The following is an 18,869-nucleotide window of genomic DNA, read 5'->3' as shown; positions in this document are numbered from 1 at the left end:
AGTAGATGAGAGGAAAGGAGAATTACTCCAATCAGGATAAAATGAGAAGAGACAGTTTTAGTAGAATCTCAAATGCCAACATGACTTCACACCAATTTAAATATTAACCCCCATATAATAACTTACCAACGGAAAATGTTATTTGGAGTGTTTTCCCCCAAAAGCTATAATAAAATTGCTCTGAGTCATCCACATCCTCTTCACCAGTAACCCTTATCACCAACAGCTCCTATGTACTTTTTAACCTCAGCATAGAATAGCATTTTAAGTATGCTTGTAGAGTAGCATTTCCATAAAGAAACTCAATAGGCCCAAATGGAGACCAAATCCATAATTATTACCCTCTTTCTTTCCCCAAGCAAAATAGAAAGCTTTATGAATACAGAGCTATAAACAGAGCCTCCCCACCCATTAATATTTTGGGAACTCTAATACTTAGATAAATCTTCTGATAAAATTTTGGTACCCACACTTCATACTTTCCATCAGAATTCTAAATGTAATACAAATAACATTCAAAATAAAACCAGTATAGTACTAAAAGAAAATTCAGGTATATGATATCATAATCTTGGTAATGGAGAATGTCCTAAGCATGACATCTAAGCCAGAAATCACTCTACAATGAAAAGATGGATAAATTTGACTTCACAAAGTTTCTATTATTCATTAGATATAAAAAAAATGATAAAGCACATGTACAATCTAATTTTACTTTTGTTATATTTTAATTTTTTCAGACGTATATTTACAGCAAAATGTTACCTTAAACAGTAGCTATCTCTATGTGGGGAGGATACAGATATTTATATACCTGTTTCCCCGAAAATAAGACCTAGCCGGACAATCAGCTCTAATGCGTCTTTTGGAGTAAAAATTAATATAAGTTTATATTATAAACTTATATTATTATAATAAGTATTATAGTAAAATAAGACCAGGTCTTATAATATAATATAACATAACATAATACTGGGTCTTATATTAATTTTTGCTCCAAAAGACGCATTAGAGCTGACGGTCCAGCTAGGTCTTATTTTCTAGGAAACACGGCGTGTGTGTGTGTGTGTGTGTGTGTGTGTGTGTGTGTGTCTTTATTCTCTGAATTTTCTACAATAAGAACACACTATTTTTATAATTAAAAAATTGACAAATCTTTCTGCGCTTCAAAAAAATAAAAATCTGGGACAGACGGGTGGCTCAGTTGGTTAGAAGGCGAGCTCTGGGCTGCCAGTTCGAGTTCCACATGGGCCGGAATGCTGAGCCCTCCGAAACTGGAGTGAAGTCAATGAGCTACTGCTGAGCTCCCAGATGGCTCAGTTGGTTGGAGTGCCAAGGTTGCCGGGTTCGACTCCCACAAGGGATGGTGGGCTGCGCCCCCTGCAACTAACAACAGCAACTGGGCCTGGAGCTGAGTGAGCTGCACCCTCCACAACTAAGACTGAAAGGTCAACAACTCGACTTGGAAAAGTACTGGAAGTACACACTGTTCCCCAATAAAGTCCTATTCCCCTTCCCTAATAAAATCTTTAAAAAAATAAATTAAAAAATAAAAATCTGGGGCAGCTAACTGGCTAGAGCACTTTGCTCTTAACGACAAGGTTATAGGTTCGATCCCCACATGGGCCACTCTGAGCTGTGCCCTCCACAATTAGATTGAAACAACTACTTGACTTGGGGCGGATGGGTCCTGGAAAAACACACTGAAATAAATAAAAGTTTAAAAAACAAAATAAAAATAAAAATCTATGTTTCCCTGTCTCAACCATGGTCTCAACCGTGGTTGCCTGCCCATTTACTTCAGGTAAAAAAAAAAATGGAAAAAAAATTTTTTTCTTGAATACAGCGTTAGTTAAATAACAGAACCATGACTAAAAATTTGAGGTAGTTACTAAGGTGGTAAAAATGCAAATAAAAAGTCCACCTATCAGTAAACTGATTTTTGACAAAGGCACCAGGGCAATCCAATGAGAAAAATAGTATTTATTAAAAATTGCTACTGTGATTATAGTTAACAATACTGAATTATATACTTGAAAGTTGCTAAGAGAGTAACTTAAATATTCTCAGCATAACAACAAAAACATGGTAATTATGTGAGGTGACGGATTGTTAATTAACCTTATTGTAGTAAACATTTGGCAATATACTCATATGTGTATCAATTGTACACTTTAAATTATACACAGTTATATGTTAATTATATCTCAATAAAACTGGAAAAAATTGGTGCTGGATACTTTATATAACCAGATATGGGATGTATGAGGAAAAAGAAATGAACCTTAACTCCTAACTCACACCACACTCTAAAATTGGCTTTCCACATATCCTCGACCTAAACATACAGGTTAAACTATAAAGTTTCTAGAAGAAAACAAAAAAAAAGCATCTTTGTGACATGGGGATAGGCCACGGTCTCTCAGGAAGAAAAAGCAATAACCATAAAAAATTTTGATTTTACAAAAACAGGCATGCCACAGACTGGGAGAAAACATTTGCAAAATAACTGGTATCTAGAATATATAAAGAACTTGCACAACTCAAAAATAACCCAATGTTTCCTAATGGGCAAAAAATTTGAGCAGATGCTTCACAAAGGAAGATATACAAATGGCCAGTAAGTGCATGGAAAAGTATATTATTAGTCAACAGGGAAATGCAAATTAAAATCACAATGAGATACCACTAGATAATGGCTAAAATTTAAGACTCAGTGTTGGGGAGAAGCTGGAACGGTCATTCATTGCTGTGGTTGTGTAAAATATGACCACTTTGGGAAAAGATCTGGCAATTTCTTAAAACTAAACATACGTCTTACCCCATCACGTAGCAATTCCACTACTACGTACCCAAGAAAAATGAAAACATGTCCTCACAAAGACTTAATACAAGATTGTTCACACCAAGCTTCATAAAAAGCTTCATATATAAAGCCAAAGCATATATAACACGTAATAGCCCAAAACTGAAAACAGCCCTGTATCCATCAACAGGAGATAGCTAACAGACAGTAGTTTATACATATAACAAAACACTACTCAGCAATAAAAAAGGAACAACCTGATGAAGATACACAAAATAACATCAATGAATCTCAAAAACTATGCTGAGCTAAAGAAGCCACATACAAAACATTACAAACATTACATACTATATAGGATTCCATTTATCTGAAGTTCTAAAAGAGATAAAAGTAATCTTTAATACAAAAAAAATATCAGAAGATGGGGCAGCCGGATGGCTCAGTTGGTTAGAGGGCGAGCTATCAACAACACGGTTGCCAGTTTCAATTCCCACATGGGATGATGGGCCGCGCCCCCTGCAACTAAGATTGAGGACAGCAACTGGACCTGGAGCTGAGCTGCACCCTCCACAACTAGATTGAAGGACAATGACTTGGAGCTGATGGGCCCTGGAGAAACACACTGTTCCCCAATATTCCCCAATAAAAAATAAATCAGGAGAGTAACTGACTCTAAAGGGATGGGATGTGTGTGGAATTAGCTTAAAAGGCATATGAGGGAGATTTATGGGTCAGTAATAATGTTCTACATCTTGATAGGATCTTGCATTACACAGGTATGTGCATTTGTTAAAACATCAACAGAAGGTATATTAAGGATTTGTGCATTTCATTGTATGTAACTTTCACCTTTAAAAAACTAAATAATAATTGAACTCTACTTAATGAAATGCATGCTGTCGTGTTTAAAGAAGAAATATCTGCAACTTACTTTAAACAAATCATAAACAATAGTATTGATAGATGAATAAAGGGATGGATAGATGTAATAAAGCAAATATAGCAAACTACTAATTAGATGGTGAGTATGTCGATGTTCATTGTGAATTCTTTCAGCTTTTCTATACGTAGTTTGAAATTTTCCATAATAAAATGTTGGGGGAAAATTTAAACTCTACCCCTTACCTTGTTAAGTTAAAAATAGCGTATCTTAAAACCCAACAATTCCACTCCTAGATATCTAACATCCTAGCCTATAGAAACTTGACATGGGCTTCAGTAATGTTCATAGTAACACTTTCCATAATAGAAAAAAAAACAACAGGAAGGAAGGAAGGAAGGAAGGAAGGAAGGAAGGAAGGAAGGAAGGAAGGAAGGAAGGAAGGAAGGAAGACAATCTAAATATCCATTAAGTAGATTGGAGCAATATAATTTGGTTAATGGTAGCAGTGAAAATGGATAAACCTCAATATGGGTGAATCTTTGAAACATTATTTTGAATGAAAAAGCAGGTCACAAAAGAATATATGTAAATGTTAACCTTTTACAAAGTTTAAAAAACAAGTAAAACTAAACAATACTGTTTAGGGATACAGACAAACGTAATCTCTGAAATAAAGCAAGGGAATAATAGGATGTTCAGGGTAACAAATGGGGGAGGATGCAGGAAGACTGACTCAAGCAGCAGCAGCACACAGGTAACTTCAACAGGAGAGTGTTCTAGTCATTAACTTGAGCGGTGATTTCATGCAATTTGTTTTTTATGCTTCATAATTCATATTTGCATGCTATGTTCTCTTAATGTTTAAAATATTTCAGGATTCAAAATGGGAAAAGAGGGCTAGCTGATCAGGACTCAACCAAAACAAGAACTTGGGCTTCAAGGTAAATTACCCATTTCTTTACAACCGTTTAAGGTGTGTATGAGACTACATTTGGTCTACATTGGCCTTACCTTGAGACAAGATATATGAATTCAGAATTTTGGGATTATAGAATGGTAATGAAGTACATATAACATATACAGTATGTTCCCCAAAACCCTCTTGGGGTATGGGGTAACACCCTGAAATCAAACACATTAGTATTTCTCCTGGGAAAGCTATTACTATTTATACCAAGAGAGATGAATTGACGAAATAATCTAACATCAGTCAGGTCAAATGTTACCATAAAATAAATTTTACCAAAAACTTTGTTTTCAGAGCTCTTCATATATCAGAATTGTGGATAAGGGACTGTGGACTTATACTTTCAAGGAGGTTTAACTTTACCCAAATAGTAAGTTCCGTACATACTTTCTTTAACCTCTAGCTAATTCATTTTCTTTAAAGATTTCCTGACCATCCAAATTCAATTTTAAAGTAATCCCATTTATGCTATAAATGCCCCACCTTTATTTCACACAAAAAATATATATATAAAACAATTTTTCAATTTTTATTCTATTTCACTTTTATATGTTTAAGTATTTGCACTTATTATATAGTTGGGAAAAAGTACACATACAATTTGATTTTAATTAGACAAATAACCAACACCAAGCTGAAAGTCTAAGCGCTGTAATTAAGACATGTTCTCATATAGTTTACAGGTATAATGACACGAATCAAAATAAAGCATTTCATATTATAAGTCACTGAAAACTGTCAATAAATTTTTAATCACTTTTTCCCATCAATACCAGCCTTAAGGAACAGTTTACCCAAGCCTGAATCCCACAACTTATTACAACCACTTACTTTTAAAAAGTAAAACAAATCAAAACTCAAAGCAGACCTTTAGAAAGACATCTCTCCAACATAACACTAAAGTACAATTCTTTTTACCATAATATATGGGCAAGCAGTATTAGAAGCTGAGTCTTGACAGCAAAACATGGGTATTTGCCCAAAAGTTTCAAATACTGCAAAAACATACCATTGAAGACCTTCCCCTCCAAAAAAAAGTATTACAGAAATAAACCTCTCTCAATTTAAATAATACCAAGCAACTCACAACCTGCAACCACAAAAGGGTCATATCTTCAGATTAATTTAAGAACCCACATAAAGCAAAGAGCCTCTGCAAAAAGTAAGACAATTTCGTCTACACTGACATAGCTCTTGGAATCCAGCTCTATCTCTGCTTGATGACTGCCAGCACTTTTCTGACGGCAAACTCAAATGATAATGCTAGTCATTCAAAATTATACAGCAAGAAATAGTTGCCAATAAAGCCATTTTCTTTCTCAAAGGAAATTTAAAGCAATTAGCTAAAATATGCTAAATGTCCATAGAAGTGAGCTAAATTTAATGAGCACTGCTACGTCTAGCACTGAGCTAAGCACTTTACATGTTATCTATAACATTTTTTCCTACAATTAGTTTTACCTTCTGTGCCTAGTCTAACGAAGAATAATTATAGAGTAACTTCTGGTATATTTCACCTCCTCATTTTCGTCATCTTAGGCTGTATACAATTTTAAATGGTACTTCCTGAGCTCCTGAATGAAGTAACTAAGATTCATAGCTCTGGGGTTTGCTGCGGGTTGGGCAAGGGGGGAGAATTATATTACCTTGTTTTCTCTGTTAAAGAAAAAAATATTTACTCTCTATAGTAAAACCAAAAGAATTGCTATAAGCAGTAAAACAGTGATCAATTGTGACATTCAGGCTAAATGGTACGGTTTCAAGTCTTTAAAGTGATCCCAGCCATTATTTCACCAGTACTTCAAGAAATGTTTTTATAACACCCTTAAAGATTAATTCACGAAGTTCATGTTTAGAAAGATGACAGTCTGACATATAGATAATGGTGATGGTTGCACAACAATGTGAATATAATTAATGCCACTGAACTACACACTTAAAAATGGTTAAAATGGTAAATTTTGTTATGTATGTTACCACAATAAAAAAATTAATTCATTCTACTGTTTCGTATGATGAAGTATACAAAATTTTAAAATAACTTACTGTAACTTTTTTTAAAAATTTGTAATAGAAGCACCAGCAACCTCACTCCAAAAAAGAGAAAGGGACGATTCTTGGCCTGGTAAGACTTCCTGAAGCTCAGAACCGTAACATTTAACTACTAAAAACAGCAATGACAAAGTCTATCCTGTCAGCATCTGACGTCAACTGTCACACCAGTAATATGTCACCACAACAAAAGTATAAAGTTTGGTGGCTGCATATATTGATTGTTGGTCAACAAATGAATAGACCAAATTGTTTACTGAGCATGTGTGATGTCTCATTTTTAAAAACAGCCTTCATTTTAATAATTTAGGAAATACTTTAATAAAACAGAACGCGTATTACGTATATAAATAAGCTTAGGTTCACGCTCAGAATAATCCTAATAAATGATTAACATCAGTAAAGACCCAAGAGATGAAAATGAAGTGTGAAAAAAGTTCTAACTGGGGTTGACTATGAACCTGATGAATAGTTGAGATTTGCTGTCCTATTTTTAACCGAACTTTCTGGCCTTAGGTCAAAGTTTTGCCAGCAAAACAGCGCAGTGCAAACGCTGGGAGTGAAGCCCCGAGTGGGACGCGGCTCAGGAAAGCTACGCCCGTCACGTAAGCGAGCCTGCCTCCAACTGAAGGCCCCCCACGGACCATGAACACGCACAACACGCTAACGTGAACATCGGGGAAAGACCACGTCAAACGCGCCGACAGAACCAGCACGTCGCCGCATCCCGCACGTCGCGCAGAAAAGTCACCCGCGTCGGCCAGTTCCCGCACCCCGGCCCAACAGCCCGGAGTCACCGTGCGCGGGACCCCAGAGGCCTCCGAGGACCCCCGGGGCTTCGGCAGGGAAGTCGACGGCTGCGCAGGGAGGGGCCGGGGGCTCTCACGCAGTCACGGGTGTCCCCCGCGGGGAGGACACGTGAACACGGCTCTGCTGGGGAACGTTTAAGGGACAACAGACGCAAGCCCCCGCCGGGATGAGCCCCGCAGAGCCAACTCCACAGCCAGAGCGCGCCGCTGCCGGCCCCCCCCGGGACGGGACCCACACCCCTCCCCGCGAACGCACCTCCGCCGCACGCGCGTCCGACTGTCGGCGAGACCGGCGCCGGCGGCACGAAGCACGGGGGGCGAGGACCCCCACCTGGAAGCCTCCCTGCGCCGCCGCCCCGCGGACGCGGACCCTCCCCCACGAGCCGCCCGGCGGACTCGAGCGCCCGCGCGTGCGACTCTGCCAGGCCGTCGCGGGGAGGAGGTCCGACGACGAAAAGGGCAGATCCACGCGACGCGGGGCCCGCCGGCCACCGCGGCTCCGCACAATCACCCCGCGAGAGGAAACGCACGGGCCGTACGAGGCGCAACCCAACGGGACACCCCGCGTCTGCGCCTCCGGAGCGCGAGGCCGGCGGAGTCCGCGCCCGGGACGCTCTGCCCGGGGAGGGGGCCGGGTCACGTTTCCCCGCGCTCGGCCCGCGGCCCCACGCGGCGCGACACTGTCTCCGACCGGCCCGCGCGGGCCCGGAGGACAGCAGCCCCCCACGACGCCCCCACGCCGAGGGTGGCGCCCGCGCCGCCGGCCGCCGGAAGCCGCGCGGGAGGGACGGCGCCCCCACCCCGCCCCGCCCCCACCCCACCCCGGACGGTGGGCGCCCGGGACGCCCGAGCCGCGCCCACGGCCGCGCGCCGGCCACTCACCAGCAGGCTCTCCACGTTGATGGGCGAGCGGGGGTCTCGGATCAGCGCCTCCAGCTTCCGCTGACGGCTGGCGCCCGCCCCGTCCCCCGGCAGCTCCTCGGGGGCGCCGGGCATTTTCCCCGGGGCCGGGGGCCGGCTCATGCCGACGCCGCCGCGCCCGCACTCCCGCCGCCCGCGCGCCGGCCCGGCCGCCTCGGGGCCTAGCGCCGCCCCCGACCGCCGGCTCCGGGCGGGGCTCCGCCCGGGCCCACCGTCCGCCTGTCGCTCGGGCTGCGGACCGCAGCGCCAGCCCCGGGCCCCGGGCTGTCCCAGGCGCAGCCCCGCGCGGCGGGGAGCACTCGGCGGCGTCCCCGCCCCTCAGTCGGATTCGCGCCGCCCGGTCCGCTCGTCTGCCGGGAGCTCCCTCAGGACTCCGAGGGCGGGAGCGGGCAAGCGGCGCCGCCACCGCTGGGCCCGGGCCGCCCCGTGCTCGGAGGCCCCGCAAGGCTGAAGCCCGGGCTCCGACGCCTACTGCCGCCGCCCACCCGCGCCCATGCTCGCCGCCGGCCGCCTCGGTTCCACAAGCCCGCTCCCCTCACACACCCGCGCGCGGCGCCCGTCTCCGGCCGCGCGCAGCCGCTACCCACAAGCCCCTCGGGCCGCGGCCGCCCGCGCGCGCTCCCGCTCGCCCCGCCCCGTGCGCGACCCCGCGCGACCCGCGCGCGCCTCGGCCCCCGCCCTCCGGCCTCCGCCTCTTCTCGCCCCTTTTCCTCCTGTTTTTCGCTTCCTCCTGTCCGCTCCGTTGCTCATTTTTAGTCCCTGAGCTTCCTTCCTTCGCCGCTTCCTCCTCCCCCTGTACGAATTCCGAGAGTCAATGGCCGGGCGCGCGGTCACCGCCTCAGCTGACCCGCCGAGCTCCCCCGGGGGGAGGACAGGGCGCGCCCGGGGTCGGGACGGCCCGCGGCCCCGCTCGCGCCAGACCCAGCCCGCACCGGCGACCCCGCGGCTCGGAGGCCGGCCCGTCCCGACGTGCCGCGGCCGGGGGTTGGGGGTGGCCGGGGGGGGGGGGGATGGGTCCGCGCCCCCCACCCACGCCCGGCCCCGGCTGACTCAGCTCCCAGCTATGCGGGCCTCGCGTCACCCGCGCCACGATAATAGCGACCTCCCGTCGCTGCCCTCGCCTGCAGAGCTCGGCGCTTGCAGACGGCCTGCCCGGGCCGCGCAGGTTTCCGTGCACGGCCTGCGCGCGCGAGGGGCGCGGGGAGCGCGGGGAGAGGACCGGCGGGGTTGCCGCGCGCCCGGCCGTCGCCTCGCGCCGGCCCTGAAACCCCGACCGCGAAGGGAGCAAGAGGGCGGTAGAAAAATGCCTTCCATCTGCAGGCCTCCGCGAGGTCCTTGCCTTTTGGGGGGCGGAAGAGGGGCGGTTCTAGGGGTCGCTCCTCCGCATTCCTGCCCTCCCCGGCCCCGTGTCCTTGGCCGGATCCACCCAGGGCGCAATCTGAAAAATATGTGCCAGGGGCTATAAAACTGTCCATTGAACCCTTTTGACCCAGTAAACCCATTTAAGGAAGTGCATTTCTAAGGAAATGATCCACAGGGGGAGAGGAGGGGGGAGAACGTGCATAAAGATGTTTATAGCAGGGCTGTTCAGAATGTGCGCAGTGACCGAAACTTGGGAGTGGACCCAGTTGTCCAGCAATTGGGGAAGAATCCAAACCAGCTCCGTCACATTAATAGAATCCTGGCAGGTATGCAGAACGCCTGTGAAGCACATGAAATTTTGGCAAGTACTTGGAAAGATGTATTGGAAATCAGGTTAAATGAAACAACAAACACAAAATAGTTTGTACGCACTATTTAAAACTAGTAAAATGAGCAGCTGTAAGCACGGAAGGAGAAGACAGGTTTAAAGTGAATGCGATTTTTTTTTCTGTAAAGATGCTTAGGAGAACATTAAAATTTCAATAACTGAAAAAACTACTTAGATGGGCCACTGAAAAAGCTACAGCCTGATACCCATTAAACAGTAGGAATCTCTTAAGAACCATTCTCACTGGCGTGTCAGAGATAAGCCCACAGATAGGCAACTTGGTTCTAAAGCCCTAACCTTGTAAGAGTAGATTTTAATCAGTAAGGGTTCCAGGAGCACTTTCCTTTTGTGTGAAAGCCATCCTTATTTGGACTCGGGCAGGAGGAGACCCTGCAGGATCCAATACAGCTTTTTCCTCCCAGATAATAACACTGGACTCAAAAGGTGAGTCCTTTAGGTCTGTATGTCAAGTAACTCATTCATGCCTCTACCGACCACACAAAGAGGACAGAGTGAGTCTACATTCCTGCTTATGCACTGGAGCAAATTAATGAGATAATCCACAATTACAGATCCTTTTTCCTAATGACTATATAATATGCAAAGCAAAAAGAACACCGTGTGGTTCTCAGGTTCCAAATTAATTTTTCAGTGACTGGCAGTATATGTTTATGGAACTTGGTGGCCTAACAGGAAGCCAGAGTCCCAAATACTGGATATGAAAGTTTTATTTAAAAAGGAAAAAGTAGTAATCAACAAGACACGGATACTGAGCACCTTCTACTACAGTCATTTACATAAGCTAGGAAGAAGATTTCTGTCCAAGACCTACACCATTGTCTGCATCTGCATGGAAGAAAAGAAGACTAATCTTTTGATCTGAATTAAACCTTTTGTATTTTTATTTTATTTTTGGTCAGTAACACAATTCTTGTTTTACCAAAGTAATGCACAAATGCGTTCTTGTAAAAGTCCACACAAACCAGAAATACATAGACCATGTCTTGAAAAATTATTGTCCCCACTCACACATTCTCTTATCATTCAAGACCTTTATCCATTCTCATACATAGGCATTTGTGTACATGCATATGTATGTTTTCCCCACATATATGGCATTATATCATATAATAGTGTTTTGCAACTTGATTTTTTCCCTTGATTAATAATATCTTAGAGATGTCTCTAAGACACAGAAATGTCTGTACACAGTAATCTACCTCATGCTTTTTAATTGCTGTGTGATATTCCATAGTACGGATGTACCATTCTTTTATTTTCTCTCAATTCAAGAGCATAGTAGTTAAGAACAGACTGGAGATAAATTGCCTGGGCTAAAATCCTGCTACCACCAAACACTAGCTGTGTGTGTCTCAGTTTCCTCATAATGTTTGTTATAAAGTGTTTAGAAGAGTATGGGGCCTCCATAAACATAAGTTATTTTCAGTATTTTCTTACTGTCACAAATATGGTTGCAGTTGACATGCTTGCGTTTTTGCCTTCATGTGGTCATTTTTAAATAGTATCGATTCCTAAAAGTGAAATTGTTGTATCAAAGGAGAGGCATACTTTAAATAGTTACAGATACTGCCAAACTGTCTTCAGAAAGACTACACCATTTTACATTCCTACCCTTAGTAGAAGAAACTGCCAATTTACCTTTACTTTTCCCAACACAAAGTATGATAAGTCTTTTTAATTTTTGCCAATTTAATGGGCAAACAAAATGGCATCTTTGTATTCCCTTAATTACTACTGGAGATGAACACTTAATGATTTTTCTTCTGAAATTACCTGTGTATATTTTTTGTTCATTGAATTTCCCTTTTTCTTACTGATTTATAGGAGCTCTTTATGCATTATGGATATTCCCCTGTGTTATGTCATGTTAAAATATGTGTTCACTGCATAAATTACACAAATGTCTAACCACTATGCTGTACACTGGAAACTAATATAAAATATTGAACGTCAACTAACTGAAAAAATAAAGTATCAAAAAATAAAATATGTATTATAATTTGCAAATATTTTCTTCCAGTCTGTTGTTTTTTCCTTTAATTTTCTTTTTGATATCTTTTGTCACACTAAAGTTTTTACCTTTTATGAAGTCCTACCAATATTTTCCTTTACAACTTCTGGGATTAGTGTCTGAATCCAGGAAGATTTTAAACCCAATTTTTTAGGGCACACAATAGACTGAAATTGCAATAGGCTATAAGGAAGTAGCAGTTTCCTATACTATCAAACTCATCTCATCCCAAATGAGCCACAGAAAGCGTTTCCCTGTGCTGGCTCTTCTGGGGGGGCCTGTGACTCTGTCCCAGGTTAGCCTCTGTCCCTAGTGTCCTGAGCACAGGTGAGACAAGTGGGAATTGGACAAAAACTTTGTTCAATACTAAGGAATAGTAATGGGAAGTAAACACAGAAAATACAGAACAGTTAAACAGGCTGGCCTATCTCTGTATAAGGCTTTGATTCTACTGTAGAAGGTCCACTCCATTTCATACGAATTTTGCCTGTGTTTCTTTTCTCTGTGTCTTCATTCCTAGCCCGTTTCTAGGTGATTGATGTCAATTTAACATCCACTACTCAGCAATGTCTTCTCAGCTCCCGACATATCACAGTTCAAACTGAAAGGACAGGCTCCCTCTCTGGTCTACTTGAGACCCATCAGCTCTGTTCCAGTTTTTAATTTGAGAGATCTACCTCTTCCCCAGGAATTAATCTACCTTTCAGATGCGCCCATAAATAGGTCTATAAAAGGACCATTTTTTTCTTTCCATGTGGCACTTGCAATTACTTGCTTAATGATAATAATTATTATGTATAAAGGCTTACTGTGTGCTAGGCAAAGTGCTTTATAGAAATTATGTTACTTCTCAAAACAGCCTTTTGTTAATGGTAATATTACTATGTCCATTTTCCTGGTGATGTCATAGGAACTCAGATATATGATAATGGAATGAATAAATAAACGAATTAATGAATGAAAAAAATAAACTCTGAATGGTCTGGCAATCACCAAAAAACATAACAACTTTTCCCATCTTCTTCAGATTGCAGGACAACTCAAGCTGGTATTGTAGCAAGGTGCTTCTTCCCCACATAAGCAAAGATTTAATAACAGAATAAAGGAATGAACTCTCAACAACACAAAGGGGTCATTATTTTTGTAAACTCCACTACTGTAAAGCATACAGGGTTTAATGGTTTATAAAAGAGTTTCATCCTAAGTTTTATTCATGGTTCTGGAAATAACTCCCAGCGTGAATGAGAAAATTGCTATACCCCTGTGTGAGTCAGTTTCCTCATACACAAAGCAGAAATAATGAAGCGTGGTTGTCATTAAGGCTCCTTGAAATCTCCAGATGAAAGATATTGGAGGCGTCCACGACAAATTATTCACCTGTATATTATGAAAGATTCTCAGAGGAGAAAGAGCTGCTCATAGCTCAAAAGTATACTTGGAAGTAAAAGGTAAGTCACACCAAAATTATATACATATATTTGTCTGAGAACAGTGGTCCCCAAAAATGTGTGGGATTGGAAAGCTCAGCTTTGATTCTGGTCCTGCCAGTTTGTCAGGAGACCTTGATGTCATATCTGGCAATTTCGTTTTGCCCATTAGTGAGATAGAAATGGCCCCAGGATGATTCATGTGATTTTCCTGCTCAGAAAACCTTCACTAGATCCTTTGTGATTATACATGAAATCCTCAGCCTGGAATCCAGGGCTTTGTACAAGGTGTCCACAGCCTCCTTTTTCAGGTTTTATTTCCACTGCTCTTCTTTAGCGTTCTCAAATTGAATATATTTACTCTTTTCTTCACTCTTTGGTTAAGTAAATTTCCACTCATGTGGAATGCTATTCTTCCTTCTTGTCTCCACCCACCAAAATTCTAACCATCCTCCACTAAGGCCTTCTGTTCCTTGAATGACTCTTCCTGAGTTCTGAATCCCTTGTAGCTTTTAACAAAATAGTTAGCAAGGTGCTTTTCTCACATACATGAAAAAGATGGTATCTTCATTTTTCTTTCGGTGTTTTTAACATCCAAAAAATGGTTCTGTTGTATGTCTGAAGTAAATTAGTGATTTCTCATCATTTACCATTCATCATAGGAAGAGTGCTTTGCTACTATTCCACTCTCCAGACACTTTGGTCCAGCAAACTATAAATGTTGTAGGATGCGTTGTTCACATGCCTTCCCCACCTCTGGGCTTTGCTGGTGCCGTTCCACCTCCTCCATTCTCTCCCTCCCAGTCCTCCCATCACTACCCACCCTAGAAGGCATCCTCCTTCCATTCCAGTTTCCTATGTCCTGCTTTCGTCCTAAATTTAACGTGAGCATTGTGCCCATTCTTCGGCAAACACAAAAAGGGACTGAGTAGGAATTCTTCCTACGTAGAGATTGCAGTCAAGAACTGGTGATAGGTGGCGGCCGGATGGCTCAGTTGGTTAGAGCGTGAGCTCTCAACAACAAGGCTGCTGGTTCACTTCCCACATGGGGTGGTGGGCTGTGCCCCCGGCAGCTAAGATTGAAAATGGCAACTGGACGTGGAGCTGAGCTGCGCCCTCCACAACTAGACTGATTGAAGGACAATGACTTGGAGCTGATGGGCCCTGGAGAAACACACTGTTCCCCAATATTCCCCAATAAAAAAAAAACTGATGATAGAACCAGTGTTTAATGACTGAATGATTGAATTAATATATACATGAAAAAATATGTGTAATTGTAATTCCAGAAGGGTACGTGCCCAAAGAAATGTACAGATAACGTGCTAAGAGAACTCCAAGGATGCTGGATCTCTAGCAACGGGATCAGAAAAAGGAAGTGGCATGTGACCTGGGTCCTTAGGATCCAGTAGGTTTGGAAATAGAAAGAGAGAACAGTCCTCCAAGCAAAACAAGAACAGTTGTGTGAAAGTATGAGGTAAATAAAAGGAAAAATAAGGAATGACTGGAAAGTAGGTGCATGAGTGGTTAGAAGAAAGAGAGTGGAGAAGATAAGAGGAAGACAGATCAGCGAAGGCCTGGAGTCTGTACTAACACACCGTGTGATGTCACATGAGCCCCTACTGCCCTCCAGACTCGCTGTAATTGAAGGTACTGGCAGAGGACTCCATCTCTGGTTCTCTTGCCCGTGTGATGGACACCTCTCGGCAATTATGGGCTTGGTGGGCATAGGACTTGGGACCTAGCAGTAGTATGACAAAGCAAAGTAAAGGAGGCCAGTTTGGGAGACATTGTCATAATCCACAGGCCACCTAATTTATAATTAAGTGGTTTATGATCATGAGTAATTAAAAACTTACAAAAGCATACAAGGAAGAAAACTGTAGTTGAAGTGGTTGGTCCTTAGAATACAGGGAAAACATTTAGTTTCCATAAAAGCCTGCCTGGTTGTGAAATGAGGAACCACTTTAAACTTCCTGGCCTTTAGAGTAGTGCTTTGATTGCTAAGGTTACCCTTGTAATATTCCATGTGCTGCTTTGGCCTCTAAGTCAAGTCAAAGTCTTTATGAGTGAACACAGAGGAGGCGGGCCCATGTGCGTCCCAGCTGTGCGGCCAGTAGCACGGGCTGACCAGGACCCATATCTGTGGACAGGCAGTGAGTCGTCATGATGAGGGTACTTGCAGTCGAGTCACAGAAACCTCATTCCAGGTCTAGCTCTGTCCCTGTCTAGCTGTGTGGCCTCAGGCAAATTGACTCACCCCTCTGAGCTTTAGTTCTCCCTGAGGGTTTTTGTGAGGAACTAATAAGAGAAGGCTCATACAACATTAGACAGATTGGATGAGTGGTCCATAAAGGCTGCTTCCTTCTCCCCTGTCAGAAGGTGACAGGATTCCAGACCTTGTTTCTTTCACTTCCTCACTTATCATTCAACAAAGGTATTTATGTGCTGGTAACACAGTAGTAAACAATCCCTGGGCCCTTACTAGGCTTACGATGCAATGAGGGGACAGATAGGACAAAAATAATCATACAAATAAATAAGTAATTACAAATGTGGTAGGTGCTGCAAAGGAAACTATAAGATGCCAAGAGAGAATTTATAACAGGGGGCTTAATCCAGATGGGGATTAGAGAAAGTAATAATAATTCTAATGAAATCTAAAAGAATGAAGAAGAGCTGGGAAAAACTTGGGGTCAAGGAGAGAAGGGGGGCACAGGCTGGAGTCAAGAAGAAAGACATTTAAAAAAAAACACAAATAAGGACAGTTCATAACAGACAGGCTGGTAGTTAAGCCACCTGCACTGTGGTTGGTTAAGAGTGACACCACACCAGGAATGCTACGGGTGCGACACCGGCAGAGAAGAAATACTTGTTTGTCTAAAGCACTGCAATTTAGCCAAATCAGGCTTCAAGACTTTTATTCTCCCCGTCTACAACACTTAAGGTTTATTTACAGGGTCCGCTGTGGCCATTTTTCTAAGCACTTTCTGTAGTAATTCTTGGAAGCAGGTGAATCTAACAGCACCTGGTCAAACAGATCCATGTTCTGATCACCACTGGAAATGGGGCCAATTTTTCTCCGTTATCTGAAGCCGCATAACCCAATCAGGGAAACAGAAGTTGGACACATGAGACCTGGGTTCAGGCTTTGGCGCCGCCATTTGTGGGCTATGTGGCCTGGGGCAAGTCATTACCTTGCTGAACTCCAGTTCCTCCCCTGTAAAAGCAACTTCACAGAGTTGATTCCAGTGTTAAAATAGAAATTGTATGTGGAGTGGAGAGACTATACAAATATGGCTTCCGGCGCACATCCGAAGTCTTTTCTCTTACGTCTTACTATGGTCCTCAGCTTGCATGGGCATGGAAGAGAAGGAGAGAGAGGGAGATGTCAGGGGTGACCTCTAGGTTTCGCTAGACTTCACCAATGAAGTAACAAAGACCGACTATTGCATCTAAATGCTACACATTTATTTTAAGGTAGATCACAATGAAGGAGTTTAAAAAAAAAACTCAAGTGGTAGGATAGTCTTTTGTGATTCTTTTGCACTTTTCCTGGAAAAAAAATATATATACAGTGGCAACCACCATAAGCTGAATGTCAATGACCACAGTCTCCAAATTTTTCCACCTCTTGTTGACATTCTCAGTGTTTAAACACTGACAGTGTTTAAACAGGGCTAGGCTGTTTACTGTCATTGCTCACCGGAGCCCAGCAGGACCTGTATGGGGAAGCCGTTCAAACCGATGTATATCACCCATCACCTGATGCAGAGAAGGTGTCAGCCAGAAGCCTGAAGCAGGAGGTAAGCTCTGCTTCCATTTGCTCCACTGCAGCCCTCAAAGAAGGTTGAGGAACTAGCCCTGTAAAAGGAAGGAATTTGACTTCCTCAAGGCCCCCGAAACCAGTGGAGAACCAGGATGTGCTCCGCGCTCAGAACTGCCATCAGGATCGCCGTCTTCATCTCCCGATGACTGCTGCCCTCTCCCTCTTATGATTCCTTTATTTGAAGGTCACTTGTCAAGTTAGGGATAAGGGAAAATTTATTGGGTGAGGAAACCATTTGCTAAGGGATATTTTTGGCAGCGTTCAAATCTTGGCAAAGTACTTGTTCCCGTCATTACCCTACTTGAATTTAAAAATCAGTTAGTTCGCAAGAAAGTCATAGGCAAGATAATCAAAAGAAAGTGATTTTTTAAAAAGTTATTACAAAAATAGAAATCCAGAAAAAAATTTCAATGGGCCTCGAGCAAGAAGGATCCTAAGTGTTAAGTCAAAACACTTGAAAACATAAAAATTAAAAGTAAGATTAATAATGCAAAACTACAGTAAGACGCATGGAGTTATTTGAAAATGTGGCTAGCTGTGTGAGCTTAGGCATGTCCTTTCATTCTCGCACCTCAGTTTCCCCATATATCAAGTAGAGGAGTTAGACCTCATGGTGGGTTCTAGAAGCCTCTCCTGCCTAGGCAGGGCTGGCAGCTCCCATTCCACTGCTCTCCTTCCCCTCTGTTGAGAACAGCATTCCTGGAAGGGCACAAGAGAACTTGCACCACTTTGATTTCGGTTTGCCTGACCTCTGTCCCCTGTGTGGTCTCTCAGAGTACAGGAGAGGAGAACCGAGGCAGCTGCTCAGCTCTGGCATGCTGCGTGGCTTTGGCCAGAGATGAAAAGAAGTCGGCGCCAGCCTGCAGTCAATTTGGGCATTTGAAAAGGGGTCATCTAGACATGAGCCAACTTCACTGCCACTGCTGGGGACAGGATCTGTCACCTCTGGGTGGCCCCCTGACCACTTGTCCACACCCCATGTGGCTCAAACAACAGTCATTACAAAATGCTTCTCTGTTGTTATTCTCCAGCTAGAAAACGTTGGGCTTGTTGAGCTAAGCAGAACCCAAGAGACACCTGTCCTGTGACTCCTCAGAAATGGCTCGTGTCAGCTGGGTTTGGAGAACACAGCCTGCTCTGTTCTCCTCTCCACTGCAGTGCCCTTGCTCCAACAGGTCCCAGGGGAAAGAGACCCATTTAGGCTCATAGAACCCGACACATTTCCAAAATATATTTGACCAAAGGACTTTGTGTTTGTTTGTTTAGTAACGCCAAGCAATGTCCCTCAGAATTGCAACTCCACACAAGCAGTGCTTTATGAAGCACTGCTTTATGGGTTAAAAATCCAAACTTTCTAGTATTTAGACAAGGCTCACATCAGACTGGTCCCTGA

At 43.6% G+C, this 18,869-nt stretch overlaps 1 protein-coding gene across 1 annotated transcript in view; it reads right to left on the bottom strand.

Moving 5' to 3' along the window:
* ROCK2 (Rho associated coiled-coil containing protein kinase 2) overlaps nt 1-9,012 on the bottom strand; it is a 110,965-nt gene extending 101,953 nt beyond the window's left edge. Inside the window, exon 1 of the mRNA XM_081068701.1 lies at nt 8,400-9,012. Within this exon, the coding sequence (XP_080924827.1) occupies nt 8,400-8,540 (141 nt within the window). The 5' untranslated portion in view covers nt 8,541-9,012. The remainder of the gene's footprint in view (nt 1-8,399) is intronic.
* Between the last annotated feature and the right edge of the window lie 9,857 nt (nt 9,013-18,869).

Source organism: Rhinolophus hipposideros (genome assembly GCF_964194185.1).
Source record: "Rhinolophus hipposideros genome assembly, chromosome: 12".
NCBI lineage: Eukaryota > Metazoa > Chordata > Mammalia > Chiroptera > Rhinolophidae > Rhinolophus > Rhinolophus hipposideros.
The sequence above is the reverse complement of the archived record's forward strand: the minus strand, read 5'-3'. Positions and strand labels throughout refer to the sequence as shown.